The 18,622-nt window shown below is 35.3% G+C and overlaps 1 protein-coding gene and 1 pseudogene across 3 annotated transcripts; one reads left to right on the plus strand and one right to left on the minus strand.

Moving 5' to 3' along the window:
- The first annotated feature begins 914 nt into the window (after positions 1 to 914).
- Positions 915 to 6,557, plus strand: LOC147292671 (uncharacterized; annotated as a pseudogene). The gene is made up of 5 exons (XR_015120525.1): positions 915 to 1,074; positions 2,050 to 2,082; positions 3,868 to 4,192; positions 4,598 to 4,715; positions 5,923 to 6,557. The product of XR_015120525.1 is annotated as an uncharacterized LOC147292671 (transcript).
- Positions 6,558 to 8,543: 1,986 nt separating this feature from the next.
- On the minus strand, positions 8,544 to 15,729 carry LOC147292672 (putative aldo-keto reductase 2). 2 transcript variants are annotated; one of them, XM_086233897.1, is made up of 6 exons: positions 15,507 to 15,729; positions 14,612 to 14,631; positions 10,719 to 10,895; positions 9,393 to 9,565; positions 9,175 to 9,277; positions 8,544 to 9,072 (listed from the first exon to the last, which is right to left on the minus strand). In XM_086233897.1, the coding sequence occupies exons 1-6, from the start codon at positions 15,727 to 15,729 to the stop codon at positions 8,734 to 8,736; spliced, it is 1,035 nt and encodes a 344-aa protein (XP_086090023.1). In that variant the 3' UTR covers positions 8,544 to 8,733. The 2 variants fall into 2 exon arrangements, with proteins under 2 accessions (XP_086090023.1, XP_086090022.1); XM_086233896.1 differs by lacking the exon at positions 14,612 to 14,631 and having other exon boundaries at positions 10,719 to 10,915.
- Between the last annotated feature and the right edge of the window lie 2,893 nt (positions 15,730 to 18,622).

The following is an 18,622-nucleotide window of genomic DNA, read 5'->3' on the forward strand; positions in this document are numbered from 1 at the left end:
TTGCAACACAGTGACTGGGAGAGAGAGAAATGAGAAGAAAGAAGAAAGTCACGAGAAGAATAAGAAGGAAAGAAAAAAAAAAAGAAAAAAAAAGAAAAAAGAGAAAAACAATAACAGATTTTTTTTTTATTGGAGTTTGGGACTATTGGGCAATTGGAAAAAAAATGATTTGGGGTTTCGTTTGGCCATTTTAGGATTTCGTTTAGTTGTTTTTAAACCCTAAACTAATAAACTCTAATACATTTTTATATAAAAATAATTAAAAATATCATAATGGGCCTAAACCCTAATATCTTATATTATATCTTAAACAATATTGAGTATAGATTATAAAGTATATAGGGTTTAGTGTATAGATTATAAAATATAAAGAATATATTAATTTCATTTATTCATTATACTAATTTTATTTAATAGTATTTGCCTTTAGCGCCCATTATATTTATCTTATATCACATGAAACTTACTATATAATTTGGTTTCTTCAATGTTTTTTATCAATGTAGTAGATAATATGTTAAATAAACATATGGTAAAGTTTCATTCAAAATTTTCGTATTTTGATAGTAATTTCCGTCGTTTCCGTCTAATTTCTGTCGAAATTTAAAAATCTTTGAAATTTTCGTCGAAATTTCCATCGAAATTTCTATCAAAATTTCCTCGAAACCCGAAATTTTATTCCTTGAATATACATGAATATATTAAGAATGTAAGATTGTTAAGGTATAGCTATAGCATTGGAGTACAACCCACATTGGGCTAATGCTAGAGCTTAAAATCTGGTTGCTTTAGTTTTAGCCCATAATGGGCTAAGGGGAGGCATATGCATAGTGGGCTGGAGGTGAAACATGCATAATGGGCTGGGCTGGAGTTCCGAAACTCAGAACTTCAGAAGCCTCTCTCTCCGGCTGCCTTCTTCTTCCATTCCTTCTCGCATGCTCGGGTTCTCAGTCCCTCTCTCTAATTCCCAGTGGCTTTTAGTTTGTTTTCAAGTTGCATTTAGGGTTTAGGGTTTTCATTACCTCGGCCTCTCTCTCGCTCTCTGCCTCTGGGATCCCTCTCTCTCAATCTCTGGTGATTTTCATAAATTTTTTTTTCTTTCAATATTGCTTTTTTCAATTTCTGGTGATTCCTTGTCTACATTGTTGTTGTTTGGTTTGATTTTATTTTCTGTTTAATTTGGTTCTCTGTCTTGATGATGATGCTGGTGGCTGTTTTCTTGTTTCTTTGCTGCATTTTTTTTGCTGTTTTAATTTTTCTTGTTGATATAGTTTGTTCCATATAAAGTATAGATCTTGTTATGTCTTTCTTTCCTATTAAAATTTAGTGATATTAGGTTCCAGGCTGAAAAGTGAAAAAGTAAACAAAGGAAATTCTCTGTATGTGCAACTTGCAATGAAAGTAGCAGGATAAAACTTCATTAATGGAACCAAACCAGAGATGGATGTGTAAATTTCTGGTTGCCAACCTGCGATATCAGCATGTTCTGATAAGCTTTAGTCCAAATCAGCAGATATTAACTAATGAAAGGAAACTAGATTTGATATTCATATTCCTCCCTCTATCTGTTGTGTGTATTCCAGTTGTTCAACTAGCAATGGCATACATATATGAATCCAGAAAAGTGGAATTTCTATGATACTCAGAATGAATCTGTCACTCACTGTGTGTGTAACTTGCAGTATTCGTCTCACAGATTCAATTTTGAAACAGAATATCATGTGGAGGCATTGTGGCCTTCATTATGGATGTTGACTCTTGTGAGAAAACACCCTGTAACACTGATCTTCAGGAATCCCAAAGGCCCACGTAAAGTGGCTTATAGTTGAAATCTAGCTAGCTCATTACAATAACAAATAGAATTTTAATTTGAATACTGCATGATTATAAAAGCTTTGCTCTATGACATACATATATATTTCATTGCAATTAATCTTACCACATCGCCACATTGTGCAAGATTTGAAAAGCTTTTGTCCATTTCTCTTGGTTACTGCACTTGTTTCGGGGTCTAAGAGTTAATCTTTTTTATGTTGTTCTTGTTTGCAGGTTGTCATAATTTGAAACTTTTTTTCTTGAGAGGTTTGATCTTCTTTAATTCTTGAATGTAAATTGGATATTTAAGTGGCTTAGGAGTAAACTTTGTTCCTATATGCTTATATGTATACCATTTTGATTATCCTTTGTTATATTTGTATTGTCTATCTCTTTAACCATGTGTATGCAAATGATAGAAGAATATTAAATATATTTGATTAGTTGTGCAATATTTTTAAAACTCAGTATATTACTATATTGATATTAAAAAAAAATACAGAGAGTGACATAACATATTACTATAATAATATTAACAAAATAAATTTGCAATAAAAAATAAAAAAATAAAATTAGAGTAGATTACATCTTAATGCTATAGTATGACTAAATAGTTATGAATTATATTATACTAAAAATAGGAATGTAAACGTAAATTCAAACATTCCTTCTAATATATATTTAGTAAGTAGTATATTGATTTTATCCTTAACAAAAATAAAATTAGAGTTAATAAATTACTACAGTATCATTCAGAAAATAATTAAATGTACTTGATTGAATAAATATATTAATATATACGCTAATTTATACTTAATAAAATAAACTTAGAGTACATAAAAAGTTTATTTTCATATAAAAAAATTGATAAAATATTTGTCTAAATAAAACATAATAATAATTTACTAAAATAAGTTTTTTTTTATATTAAGTACAGAAAAATCAATTGTACTTATTCTGATTAACTGTTTAATTTTCCCTTTTTTAATGAAGTTACTTGCTTTTTATTTTTTTTTTATGTGATAGTAAATATATGAATTTTTTATGTCAAATTTTAGCTACAAATTTTTTTTATGAATACTAGTAAAGTATTCCTAATAATCATCCTTGAATCCACTTCAAGGTGTGTGCTATACTATGTGTAGTTTAATTATCATATTTTTACTCTGTTGAAGTTAATTTTAATTAAATTCAACATCCATTTGAGAGTCTACTGGATGCGCGTGCTGATGCACTGTGGGTCTAACATTGAGTCTTGAATTGTACAGTTCAAATAGTTTGGGATTCCATAGTTTTGTGTGGTAGTTAGTGGCTCATGCGATGTGGTAGCGTCTTTTAACGTTCTGCGGATGCATATTAGATATTGTTTCAATTATTTATGTCATGTACTTGGAGAACTATAAGGAGATGTTACGTGCGTTGGCCTTGGCCCTTATTGGAGACATAAGGAGAGAACAGATAATGAGTTGGTCGATGATGTGCTAACAAGAATTTCCATGACCATGGACAGTGGATACTCAATCCGGGTGTCAAAACGCATAGTAGAGTTACAAATGCCCCCAACATTTGAAATTTTTCATTTTTTGGACTAAAAACCATGCGTTTTTCAATAGTGAGATTGTATGAACACCCTAAATTCTACCGAGGACACCCTAGAAAAATTTTAAAGAAAAACTTACGCTTTGGAAAAATTATCTAAATGTCTTAAATAACCAAATATTTCTAAAGAACTCAAGAAATAAATTATTTCAAAATATGTCTGAAAATAGATTAGAGGTTCTTTTAATTTAATATTGTTTTTAATATAGGTTTTGTGTTATAGTGCGGGATTTCCGTTTGGTTCAAATGGTATATGTGCTTTAACTAGGAATTCTTGATTTGCACCGCTGGAATGGAATCTAACAAATTTGAGTTGTATGACTAAAATCATACTTGGTTTTTTACTTATGGGTATTTGTCTGATGACAATGGCTCTCTAATTTGATTTTGTGATCAACTTTTTGTTGTTGTTCGTTTTTTCTTGACCTTACCATCATGATAATTTGATTTCAGATTGAGACTGTTAAAACAAACACAGCATAGCTTAATTAACACTTAAAGTTGAAATCAATTTTTCTGCGATTAAAAGAGATGGGATTTGGAGCCCTAAGGTCAATTGTGCGACCCCTATCCTGTACCCTAATGTCCCACGCCTCTACTTGCTCCGTGAAGTCGTTTGCTCCCAGTTTTCAACCTGAGCTCCGCTTCATTTCTGGTGGCCAAGCTCCATGGTTTTTACCGATTTCAAACCATATTCACAGCTTGACGGACACTCGTTTTCCAAAACGACGACCAGAAGACAAGCCTCGTCGAAAAAGGGCCAGTGTAAAACCTCCAGGTTGGTTCATTATATTACACCAAACCCTCCTAATTTTAGGTGTACACTTATTAATTAATTAACCTCTTGGATATGATTGGAAATTTAATACTATTGCTTAACCTCTTTGATATTAATCAATTTAATACTTTTGGAAATTTGATACTATTACTTAACCTCTTGGATATTAATCAATTTAATACTATTGGAAATTTAATACTATTACTTAACCTCTTGGATATTAATCAATTTAATACTATTGGAAATTTAATACTATTACTTAACCTCTTGGATATTAATCAATTTATCGAGTGCTGCCAATGCTTGGTTTGTTGATGTCCATTTGTGAGATTAGGGTTTTGGGGAAATTATTTCGTTAGAGATTTGGCTTGAATATACAATGATTTTATTATTATTTGTGTGCAGGACCATATGCTTGTGTTCAGTATGTTCCTGGTGAACCAATAGTACTCAATAGACCCAATGAAGGAAGTGTGAAGGGAATGAGAAGAAACGCATGAGGCAGAGGCGTGCATTTATATTGGTTCGTATTTCATGGACTTCTTCGCGCATATCTTTAATATGTTTTTGGCTTTTGTTGTCTATTATGGTTTTGGAAATATGAATGTTTTATCAAATTATAAATGGAAGCACATCGTTCATGAAGATAACTTGGAAAGAGGCGTCCATTTATATTGGTTCGTATTTCATGGACTTCTTCACGCATATCTTTAATATGTTTTAGGCTTTTGTTGTCTATTATGGTTTTGGAAATATGAATGTTTTATCAAATTATAAATGGAAGCACATCGTTCATGGACTTCTTCACGCATATCTTTAATATGTTTTAGGCTTTTGTTGTCTATTATGGTTTTGGAAATATGAATGTTTTATCAAATTATAAATGGAAGCACATCGTTCATGAAGATAACTTGGAACTTGTTCTTTCTTTATGCTTTGCTGAACTAGTATTTGTCTTACTCCTTCATTTAGCTGTTATAGCTTAACAAGGAGAGGACCTCATTTAGGTTCAAAATAATGATTCAAACACTCCCTCATGTTTTTTTTTCTTGCTTGAATATGGAGTACTGATTTACTCACAGTTAAATGGTTTTTGATAGGGTAGATGGATGAGGAAGCTTTGATACAGTAGAATGAACTGTGCAATATAATGCTATAGAAATCATTAACTAAGCATAGTTATATTTTCGACGATGTAGCTTGAAAAAGAAATGCTTGCAAGTATTCCTAATACAAAAATGATTTAGCTTGAAAGCATAAAATTATTTTAAGTTTTTTGCTCCCTGCATTTTGGATGATACAGTTCTCTAAATGGAGTAGCATAAAATTTCTTTCAGTGACAATTGCATTGATAAGGAAGTTAGTTACTGATTATAGGATGCTGTGCCAAAGATAAAGGATTATGCTTCCCATCTGCCTTAAAAAATCTTACATCCTTTGCCCTTTCTGTTGGGAGCTAGAGAAACCTTTGCAATTGGAGTGGAGACACTTTGGCCTTGGCCTTGGGACGATCCTTAGGTTGGGATGCAATTCTAATTCCTCCCACTTGCATAAAATACAAGATATATAAAAAGAAAACATAAATATCATCTTTCTATATGTTAGTCAACTTAACTTGTAGGGCCAGAAGATAATGTATTGATCTTCAATGTTTATTGAGCCTCTTTGTAGATGACGTTTTTTATTTTTATTTTTTCCTTTTATATGGACTCTGTTATGAGTTTGTGCAGGCAGAAAAAAAGAAAAGGAAAGCTCAGTTGCAGGAGGCTAAAAGGAAGAAGAATATTAAGAGAATTGAGAATAAGATGGCTGCTGTGGCAAGGGAAAGAGCATGGGCTCAAAGACTGGTTGAGCTACAGCAGATGGAGGAAAAGAAGATGAAATCTATGGCCTAGTATATCATTGTGGCGGAACCACACCTGCAAATGGAAATGCTGCTGTTAGGTTCTCTCTGTTACCATTGAACATTCAACCTAGTTTTTTTAAGCTCGTTTATTCAGTTTTATCTGTCAATGGGTGGACCCCTGCATAATCTAATGGTATTTTGCTTTCTCCAATTATACCAAAATTTTTATTTTGTAGTCTTGTAGACTGGATTTTAATTCTAGCTTGAGGATATCTTCAAAATTTTAGTGTGTTTGCCAGATATCATATTGCTATGAACACATATCCAAGTTGATGTTGATCCCATAAATGAAATTTTGGTATAAACAATGGCTGAAAGCCTGGAAATCATAAACTAGCATCGGTAGTGTCAAAGGTGTTAAAAGAAAATGAAGCATTATAAAATTATTGTGGTAGCAACAGCCATCTCGAAAGTACCCATTAAGTAAGGGCTAAGCACACAGCTAGAAAACAAACCATTAGCTGAACCAGTACCCATCAACTGTTAGTGAACGCATACAAAAGACATTTGATAATCCAAGAGAAGAAACATAGAACCTAACATTAATATTGTATACCTTTTAGACAAGCTCCTAAAAGCATTGCTTTACATTCCCTTGAGTGTTGCACTACATTCAAGGAAAAGGCATCCATATTCCCTTGCAAAGTCCATCCTCTTTGTCTTACTGACAACCCTTTTACTTTCCTAGAAAACAAGATAACTTAAAACATGGATGATGTTTGATGACATATGCAAGAAGAAAGCTTGTATTTAGTTTAGGCATAATGACCAGCTTAAAAATTAGGTTTATTTTGTTTTGTTTTCATTTGTCAAAATTGCAACTTGGGAATTCATTATTTATATAGCTAAACTTATAATAACTTAAGGTTGTAATTGTCATATTGCCTATATAAATTAAATAGGTCTCATTGTAATAGGTTTGGAACTTTGGGCTTACTGATTAAATATTCAAATAGTGAAGTTAATCCTAATTTGTAATTTTCCTCCATCCTAAAGTAACTGAATAAGCAGATCAATGTTTGATGTTTATACACTGGATCAGTACCAAATACCCCTAAGACCCTTGGTAAATGAAAGAAATAACAACACAATGTCCTAGAGACATTCCTTACCAATTTTGTTTCCAACAAGCATATATCTTGATGCAATCTTGACTTGTGGAGTACAGGTCAATTTCTTTAGCCCATATATCAGATAAATTTGTAACGGTTTCTTGTCGCATTACATCATACACTGTACATTGATTCTTAAACCACAGCTGATGCATGTTGATTCTCTATTGTTCATTGTGATTTTAATGCATACTAAATTTTCATATTGAGGTGTGAGCACAGCTTTTTTACTAAAATGTTTTTCAGGTGAATATATAAATTTGGTTAAGCTAGGATGAGGGAGCTTTGTCAAGGCTTAGCATACTTTAGTTTTTTATTAGATGTTCCTAATTGTTAAATTTGGGGTGTTTTGCTAGGGGTTTTGGAATGGGATTTCCATGGTGACAATTATGTTTAAATGGATGAAATTTCCATAATTAATGAAAATTGTTGTGAACATATATGGATAGCATATGCATACATTCTTTAGTGGGAATCAAGTCTCGGGCATTCTTCGTGCTTGGAATTGCCCAACTTGTAGACTTGGTTTTGATTTCTAGCTTGCAGGGTTAAGAAAAGCGTAAAGGCATTGCCCAACAATATTGTGTATATATTCTTCTAAACGGCTAGTGATTTTCAGGTCTTGCTCATTGTGGATCGAGTGTTCTTTTCTTTTTTCTTTTCTCTCAATTTTTCGGGCTGATATTAAAATAGAGGGTTTTTTGGATCCTATCATTTATTATCTTTTGATTGTATTATCATATTACTTAACTTCCACAGAATAATATCAAGGGCATCCCAAAGGGTGGAGGTCATGGTGCAGTGATGGTGGCTGGGTTGTGTGTAATTGTGGTCACTGGTCAGAGCATTATGTTGACTACAATTGCCATGCTAACCACACTTCGTGCCATTCTTGTACCATGTAGTGGGTCTCCAAATCTCACTGAAAGAGCAATTTGGTTTGCAGCAATGTTGGTTTGGTTTGGTTTGGTCTGATGATGCTCTCTGGCTGGTTGGAGCCCGGTTTCAAAGACGATAGACCAGTTCAGTGTGCAGTTTTGGGCAAAAGACAATCTGATCGGACTGTACTTTAGATTTTGGGGTGCAAATAACATTTCCCTCTATTTATATTCCCCATTTATCACTATTAGACATTAGACACCATGGCTACTTAAAGTTATATACACTGTTTTAAATTAGAAAAACAGCACCTAATTTTGATTTCTTGGCAGGTAATGTCATTTTATTGTATATCTCTCAACAATTTACAAGTCAAAAGTTTGAAGCAAAGGCCAAATCATGTCCTAAACTAAGTAAAAGAAATTAAAATTTTCTTTCACTTTGCCCCAGAGGATTTCTTACTTTTGGATACTGGATCATACAACATGATGAAATTTGCATACAAAGTGTTTAGCATCACAAACTCAGACATTACATACACCACGTGACATGAACTACTTATTCTTGGAAGTTGGAACAGTGAGGAAATTCACTGAGTTCATGAACAAGGAGGCATTACAAAAAACATGACAAAAGGCACATACTTATGTGGCTTTCCATGAAGACAATGGCGGAGTTTCAGAGTCCTTCCAAGTATTGGAGTCACTCTGATATCTGCCACCCTTAACAGCATCCGCCGAAGCAATAGATTCAAGCTCTGCCATTTCTTCTGGTGTCAATTTAACAGACAGAGCTCCAATATTCTGGTTAAAATTCTCAATCTTGGTGGTTCCGGGTATGGGACACACGTCGTTTCCTTGGTGATGAACCCAGGCCAGTGCTAGCTGAGACGGGGTGCACCCCTTCCTTGCTGCAAGTTCACCAACCTGCTCGAATAGTGTTTTATTATGCTCTAGGTTTTCAGCTTGGAACCTGGGCAGATGCTGCAGCCAATGAACTAAACATTTCATCATCAAGACTAAAATCGCTTAATCAAAATGACATGACAAAGAGGCAGCACACCATTCTGTGACATGTCAACAAACCTTTCGATAATCATCCTTTGCCAGATTTTTGATGAAATTAGGACCTAAAGAAAAGAATCCTCTTCCTAGAGGACTGTATGCAACAATACCAATGCCAAGTTCCCTGAGAAATTCAAGCAAACAACTAAACAAAATTAGAATGAACTATAATTTTTCTCCTCAGAGTGAGGAATTGTCAGGTGGTGTTACGGAACATAGAATTATTTGTTTCTCCTCACCGACAAGTAGGAATTATTTCTTCCTCCACATCTCTTGACCACAAAGACCACTCCAACTGCACAGCTGTTATAGGATGAACAGCATGTGCTCTTCTTATTGTGGAAGCTGAGGCCTCAGATAGACCAATGTACTTTATCTTACCCTCTTCAACTAGTTTCTTGAGTTCTCCCACCTTGTAAAAAATATAATAAAGGAGTTTAAGCTAGGATGGTAAGCATGCTAAAAATAAGCGAATCATGATGCATGCCTGTAACCAAAAAAAAAAAAATTAACAGTGGTTAGAAAAGAGATTGCTTCAAGCCTACAAAATGCACTCAAATAGAGTAGGTTGATAGAACCTAGTGGTTAATTAATCATGGTTAACATATGGTGCTTTACACAAGATTCAGAATTTAAAGACCTGGACTGTAGTGGTTATTCCACCAAGAGGCCCATTCAGGTCCCACATAATGTTGAGCGTTCGGTGACCATTGTCTAGCACTTACCAGTGTAAGATATTTCTACATCGAGCGCTCGAATCTATTTTGTCGGCTTTATATTACCAAAATTCTAAAGATCAATCCTAATATAAAAACCCCCACAAAGACCATTCTACACCCTAAGAGCGTATGGAGTGAACCTGTACCATATACCCTTTAAAACGGGCGGAAGAAGTAATGCCGAGTGTTGCAAGAAACGATCGCCTATTTTAAAGAAATTGCACCGAGCTCTTGGTGGTGCTACTGAGAGCTCGGAAACAAGTGCTAATGTGCACACGTTCACATTTGAACGGCTTTGTATATATATATATATATATATATATATACATAAATGCAACATAATACGACGCTAACCATCCTTTTAGACTTACTACATAATGTGATCCCATAATCTGAAATGTTATTTTTAAATTTCACTGAAAGATCATTATTATAAAAGATCAACTAAATCAGAATCCGTTTAAATCAATTATTAATTAATAAGCTAATTGTGCTCAAATAAATAAACAAAAAAGAGAACATGTCCGCCCTAGAGAAGATCCCTATATATATGTACTTATTCATTTCAATATTGGTCCCCAATCAAATGCCATTCTTAGACACACACACATGTTTTGTTTTCTCAATTCATTCGAAGCAGTTGAATTATATAAACTGATAACTAACTATTGATTTAGTGATATTTCTATCCATAATATTAAAGAAACTATAAGTTTATATCCCTCTCCCTCAAATTTAAAAAATCCATTGAATTATATAAACAAAATTGCAATGAAAACTTGGGATTGTAATTAAAGGGAAAGAAAAAGGAGAACAAATGAATTTAATTAATTATTTAATATGTACCGTGACTTCAATGGGCACGCGGGTGTCAATCCGATGCTGATAGTAGAGATGAAGAGAATGAAGAGCAAGGCGTTTTAAGCTACCCTCGCAAGCAGCTCTCACATATGCAGGGTCCCCTCGCACCTCCCTCTTGTTCTCCGCAAAGCTGATGCCAAATTTGGTCCCCAATTCAACCTTCTGTGCATCAATCCATTTTACTTTATTCAATTTAAAAATCAAAACGTACAAACCAAAAAGTGTTGGTAGTAACCAACTAGTCATTGGTCTAATAATTATATTTTTTCTACAATGTTGGAAATGTCAAAAGTTCGTATTTCTCCTCTCTCAAATCTCAAAATAAATAAATAATAAATAAAAGTGTTAGATATTGGTGCCCATTAATTCAAACAAATTTGTGTGTTGTTGCTGTTGATGTGAGTCAACCCATGTGGTTATTATGTAATTATTAGAATTAATTAGGTAATTTATTAATTCCTGTATTTTAGTTATAGGCCCGTGTATATAAACCACATTTTGTGGTCTTAATCAATTAAGCAAGAATTATATTTGAAAACCCTAAACCATTCTCTGTTCATGGTATCAGAGCCGACCTTAATCACCTTTCTTCTCACATAGGTATTAAGGTTCGGTCATGGTGGTTCTGAATGGCTTAAGGGTCTATCTTGCTCATTGACTTATTTAAATATATTACTCATCACTTTTCTTTATAGAGCCAACGTCAAAGACATAAACCTTTTTTTTTTGTTTTTTTTCCGCTGCGATTGGTTCCTCGATTGATTGGTTGATCTCACTAGCCAGAAGGTTGCGTGAGTTCTCTGTTTCTGTTCTGTTCAGGTTGGATTTTGTGTTGCTGGTTTTCTGTTTGGATTGGGCGTGGCTGCGACACGGCTGGGCGACTTGCAGTGAGACGCGACTGGCAGCGACGCGACTGGCAGCGGTGCTGCGATCTCTGCGGCTGTGCGACGCGACTGGGCTTCCTGCTGAGCGACGACTCGATCGCTGCGGCTGAGCAACGAGGCTGTGCGACGACCCGATCGCGTGGTTGTGCGACGCTGCTGTGCGACGACCCGATCGCTGCGGCTGTGCAACGCGGTTGGGCTTCCTGCTGTGCGACAACCGGCGCAGCCCTTGTTGTGCGATCGGTGGTCGGTGGTGCGGCTGAACAGGTGGGTGTGACGCGCGGTGGTGTGCGTGCGATCAGTGGTGCGGCTGGTCAGTGACCGGCGGTGAGACTCTATCTGTGCAAGAAGGAAAAAAAAAAAAAAAAAAAAGGAAAAAAAGGAAAAAGAAAATGCTGCTTTCCAGGGTTAACTCTGTTAGTTCCTCTAGCTTTGTTGTCAAGTCAGGTATCTCTAACTCTGCTTTGAGTACTTCTGCTTGTACTGGTAATGGTGCATGGATAATTGATACAGGTGCTACGGATCATATGACTTTTGATCGTTATGTTTTTAGTCATTTTTCGTCTGTCTGTTCTAAGCCATTTATTGTCAATGCCAATGGTGTGTCGTCTCCTGTTTTAGGAGATGGCACGGTATCGTTTTCCTCTGATTTGTCTTTGCATAATGTGCTGTTTGTTCCTTCCTTGAATTGTAACCTTATTTATGTTAGTCAACTAACCAAAACTCATAATTGTGTGGCCACATTCTTTCCTACCCATTGTGTTTTCCAGGACATTCATACCAAGGAGAAGATTGGCAGTGGTAGAAAGAGTGGTGGATTGTACTATCTGGATAGTGGGGTTTCCGCTTCAGATGGTCGTGGCATTGTGAGTCTAGTTAGTGATGGTTCCTCCGAAAATCAGAAGAAGATTTGGTTGTGGCATCGCCGACTTGGTCATCCGTCCTTTAGTTATCTTCGGCGTTTATTTCCCTCTTTATTTCGTGGATTGAACATTTCCAATTTTAATTGTAAAGTTTGTGTGTTGGCCAAAAGCCATCGTTCAGTGTTTCCTTCTAGTGCTACCCGTATGGATGTTCCTTTTGCTTTGGTCCACTCGGATGTTTGGGGTCAATCGGTTGTATCTAGATCAAGTGCAGAGGCTGAATACAGAGGTATGACACTTGGAGTAGTTGAACTTTTATGGTTGAGACATTTATTGACTGATTTAGGGTGTCCACCTACCAAGCCTATGGACTTGTTTTGTGATAACAAATCTGCTATTGATATAGCACATAATCCTGTTCAGCATGATAGAACAAAACACATTGAGATTGATCGACACTTCATTAAAGAGAAGCTTGAAGCTAAGATTATCAACTTCCCATTTGTGAAGTCTGAGGATCAGCTTGCAGATGTGTTGACCAAAGCGGTAGCAAATAGGGTGTTTTTGGACTCACTAGACAAGTTGGGCATGTGCGATATATATGCACCAACTTGAGGGGAAGTGTTGATGTGAGTCAACCCATGTGGTTATTATGTAATTATTAGAATTAATTAGGTAATTTATTAATTCCTGTATTTTAGTTATAGGCCCGTGTATATAAACCACATTTTGTGGTCTTAATCAATTAAGCAAGAATTATATTTGAAAGCCCTAAACCATTCTCTGTTCAGTTGCAATACCTCCGGAAGGAAAATAAATTTGTGTATGATTGTAAGATCACTTAGCGATGTGACAAATACACCAAATTATAATACATATACAATTTTAAGGGTACCTATTGTTTTTGTTTAGAGAAGAAAAATACTTATTGCCCCAACTATTTTTTCTCAACGTTTTTTTCTCAACTTACATGACATCAATTTATTTTATAAGGTTTATCTTTTTCTTTCTTATTTTTTTCTTTTTAGATTCCAATGTATGAATGTTATGTAAGTTTAGAAAATAGTATTTTTCATGAAAGAATAATAATTATACACATCTTATAATTTAAATGGATTGTTCACACTGCCACATAATATATGTTACAATTACCTAAAAATTTCTATTTGGAATATGCATGCATGGTGGTGTAACTGTTCCACACATAGGTGATGATAGAATTAGAGTATCCAACCCAAAACCAATTGGCAATGGGTGGAAAGGCCCAAGACTTATAAACACATATGTTAAGCTCTAGTTTTCCGATGTGGGAGATTGCTCCACATTACTCTCAACACGCCCCCGTGCCCCCGTACGTGTGGCAATATTTTGAGCCTTACACGTGAACAAATTGTATTGGGTGACGTGGAAGCACGTGTGGCCGTTGGGCCTTACACGCGGATAATCAAGCTCTGATACCATGATAGAATTAGAGCATCCAACCCAAAACCAATTGTCAATGGGTAGAGAGGCCCAAGACTTATAAGCACATATGCTAAGCTCTAGTTTTCTGATGTGGGACATTGCTCCACATTACTCTCACCAGGTGACGTGTTTTTTTAACAGGTTTTACACTTTGTGACCCCAATATGGTAATATCCTCACATTCACCCACAGCAACCCAGTCCTTTTGTGATTTGTCTGGCTATGCCCTCTTTTCCTTTGCTTCTTTCTAGTTTTATTTGTCATCTTCATTATTATGAAAATAAAATACGAGTAGAGAAGTAGCAATATTGATAAGAGAGGGACCTAAAGAGTGATAAAGAGAGTGAGGGAGCTAGTTATCTTTGGTGGTTCCTTCAATCAAGTTCATCACAAGCCAGCTCCAAACAGTAGATATTAATTGGAAGTACTTTAAAGAAGTGGTCACAGTACGTAGCTTTTACTCTATTATTTGCTGTTGTTTATTTAGTCTTATTCTTGGACTTTGTCCGTTATAATTAACTACCTATTATTTTGATATGAAGATATAATGCAGGCACATTGTGGAACTCGAACCATGCAAATTCTTGGTATTAATTCTTTGTTGGTTTGAGTTTGTTAAATTTTTAATTAGGGGTGGGCACGGGACGGGGGGGGGGGGGGACGGGACTAACCTCATCCCGTTCCCATCTCATGCTTTGGATTCGGGATCGGTACGGGACGGGGGTGGGCGTTTTGGAGCTCTGGTACCGTCTCGTCCCGGACCAAACCAATTCGGTACGGGTTCGGTACCAACCCGATCCCAAATAAAAAGAAGAAAAGAAGAAAAATAGGTGGCTGGGTGGCTGGAAAGTGGCCGGACGGCGAGGTGGGTGACTGGGCTGGGTCGCGCACGGGCTGGAAATGGTTGGGTGGCTCGAGTTTAAGGTGGCTAGGTGGCTGGGGTGGCTGGACAGGTGCTGGTCGCGAGAGAGAGATGGAGGAAGTGAGAAGGAAGAGAAATGAAGAGAAGAAAAGAAAGTGAAGGCACGGGCTGGAGAGAGAAGGAAGGGAGAAAGAAGAAGAAAGAAGAAGAAGGAAGAGAGAAGTGAAGGCACGGGCTGGAGAGAGAAGGAAGGGAGAAGGAAGGGAGAAAAAAGAAAAAGGAAGAGAGAAGGAAAGAAAAAGGAAGAGAGAGGAAATAAAAAGTCACGGGTGGGGTTGGGGAGAGAGAGAGAGAGAGTTAAAATTTAAATAATAATTAAATGGTTAGAGAGAGAAAAAAATAAAAATAAAAATAAAAAAAATAAAATATAATTAATTCGGGACGGTACGGGACGAGATGGTTTTCAAACATCAGAACCGTTCCCGTCCCATTTAAGAACGGGACGGGATGGGATCGGGACGGGATGAAGGAACAAAATTTCGGGACGGGATTGATCGGGACGGAATGAGACGGAACGGGATGGTTTCGGTATTTTCGGTATTAATGCCCACCCCTATTTTTTAATTCTATTAATCGTTCTTAACAAAAACCTAGTCATACAAAGAATGATAAAAAACAAGGACTCAAGGATAATAAGGACGCGACCTTACCTTCCCAAGAAGTATTTCGTTGGTGAAGGGACCGTAGCTGTTAGAGGTGTCGAGGAAGGTAACGCCGGAGTCAATGGCGTGGTGGATAAGATTGATCATGTCTAGTTCGGGCTTTTGGGGGCCGTAGAAGGCGGACATGCCCATGCAGCCCAGCCCTTGAGCTGAGACCTCAAGCCCTTGCGAGCCCAGCTTAATCCTCCTCATTCTTGTCATATATATGCTTAAGTTGCACTAGAACAGAAAAGGGCTTTTATAGCACTCAAAAAACGCTATAAAAACCCTTTATAGCGTTATTGAAAACGCTATGTCAGCCGACGTTATAATAGACCCAAGGTCTTTTATAGCATTTTTGGAACGCTATTAAAAAAAACCTTTCTATAGCATTTTAAAATGCTATAAAAGATATATATAATAGCGTGATCGAAATGCTATAGAAATATATACCATAGCAATTTTAAAATGCTATTATTGTGGCTTTTAATAGCATATGTGTTGCTAGTGTTTAGAATACTATTATAGTTCTTTTTATACCTTTTCCATAGCATTTTTTCCATGTCATTTTTTTGTTGCTTTCAAGAGTAAATTATATAATGCTGTCAATAGTAAATGGTAAGACACATCTCATTAAATGACCTCAAAAGAATCAATTAAGTGTATTACATAAGGCTCAATAAGTACAATAATGTCTCATGTTTTCCCTATATAACAGTAATGCATATATTAGGCCCTATAGAAACAAACACAACTAAATCAATTTGCTACTTCCTATAAGCAAGCATCCAATTCCAATAGCTGAGTGTCCCTAAGCTGCCAAAAGAAAATACCAATTATAAAAAACTAATAAAACAAAATTCCACTTATAAAAAATCAAAATGAGTACTTGAGCTAGCATACAAGAAGAACACCATAAGTTAAGTACTTGAGCTATTAAATCAAAACAAGTGCTTGAGCTAGCTAAATCAACACATGTTATATCAATTCACATATCCCTCCATATTAGCATATCTAGATATTGTGCAGGAAATCAAAACTAAACAAATGAACTGTGTTGGCCCATATCTACTTCATATTTAATTAACTATATAATAGAATATTTTTCCAATTTGGCCAAGCTTCAATTTCATACACAAGGTTCACCAACTGATAAATATATATATATATATAACATATTTGGAAGACATTCAAATGACAAATGTACTTTCTAAGGTAGATAAAACAACCCATTATTTTTTTCCCATAAAAAAAATGCATTGAAAAGTCAGATTCGACAAGGTAGCAGTCAAACAAGGCACAATATATAGGTCACCCCAGGGTGCACCTCCATATCCACCCCAAGACATTATAGGACATATTATTAGAGTAAAGCTAGAGAATAATACAGTAAACATAAAACACAGCTACTCTTTGTTTTTCATTAATCCATCCAATTGTCATAATCTGTTAAGTAAAAAAATAAGTTTTAGAGTACAGGTATTTTTTACTTAATAATCATCACAGTATTTGGTAACTTAAATAAATACCTTAAAAACTTTGGTGAGTAGAAAGCATAAGACAGAGGAGAAGACCATGTGAAGTAGAGTCAATCCAAGAGGATAAGGAAAGTTTATTTCCTTGGACGACAAAACCCGCTGCATTCCAAAGTTCAAACAAAAACCTTATGTTATATATTCTTGTAAAACAACCTCTTACAAAATTGTATCTCCACTTACTCATATTAGACAACAATGTAAAAATAGGTACTAAGAAAATATTTGCCACATGCATATTGTAATAAAGGTTTAGAAACATCTAAAATTACTTTTATGTCTAATATAAAGAAGTATTACCCTACACCCAGCCATCAATGCTATTAAATGATTCAAATTAATTTGTCAGATAACAGCCTGCCATGAGATCCATATACATAGATTTTCTGCCCACAGATTAATTATATCATATAATATATGCCCCTCAAATAATTAATTAAGTCTACCTAGCTTTGAAAAAGGTATGCTCAACTCCAAGTCTGCATGTAGACAGCGACAGAGACACTTATATACAGAACTATATAACATATTACATATGAGAGAATAATATATGCAATAACTCTTCCTCAGACATATGAGAGAATTAATGATTGTTCATTTGTTAAACACTTAAACATGTTTATTTACTTGTTTCTGCTCAAGTTAAAATGTTAATGAAAAAAGCTTGGTAAGGCTAGCTATATATATATATATATAATAACACTAGCTAACTACTTGAGCTGTGTCTTAATTTGTGGGACTTGAGACCCACTAGTAGTAGAGAGGGGACCTTTGAAACCCATGAAGATTGAAGATCGACTTAATTAATTAGCACAAAAAAGAAAAAATTAATTAATTAACAAAGATTTTCAACCAAAGATTAAGGAAATGGAATCAATAAATATAAGTAGAACGTACTTTCAATATATATGCATGCAAATTGCAATGTGATAATGAATGAATGTATACCTGGGAGGACCAAGGCTCACATCTCTTGAGGTCAACCTCTGCAATGTGGAGTTGAAGGACGATAAACAAAGAATGCCATTGCTGCTTTGTCCCTCTCACACTTAAATAAGCATGTCTGCAAAATAGGAATGGAGAAGAAAAAAAAGGAAGAAAATAAAACGAAACAAAACAAAGCCAACCAATATAGGAAGCAGAACCTGGAAATCACAGATAGAATTAAGAAAACTGAACAATTCGAAGTTTAAGTGGAAACCCAGATCAAATTGACACTCCTATAAGCACCATTGCAATCACTAATTCTTAAACAGATTAGCTCTTTGTGATGCAGAAAAAAATTTTCATTAAATGTACAATTGTTTTCCATTATTCCATAAGCTTATACTAATAACAAAGGTAGAAATGAAGCCAATTCATTCCCAAAATTCCACTGATAAAAATCTGTAAATCATTTTAGAATTAACGTACTCATTTAAGTTTTGAGGCTTTAACACGCAACACACAGGGGCACAACTTCTTTTTAATGGGTTTATCAAATTCACATTATAAATAAAACCCAACAATTAGAAATTCAAAAGAAACACAAACGACTCTTTACTCCGGCCAACAATCAAAGTCATACACATGAAAAATCA

The sequence above is a fragment of the Dryas octopetala genome, chromosome 2 (assembly GCF_963921425.1).
Source record: "Dryas octopetala chromosome 2, drDryOcto1.1, whole genome shotgun sequence".
In the NCBI taxonomy this organism is placed as follows: domain Eukaryota; kingdom Viridiplantae; phylum Streptophyta; class Magnoliopsida; order Rosales; family Rosaceae; genus Dryas; species Dryas octopetala.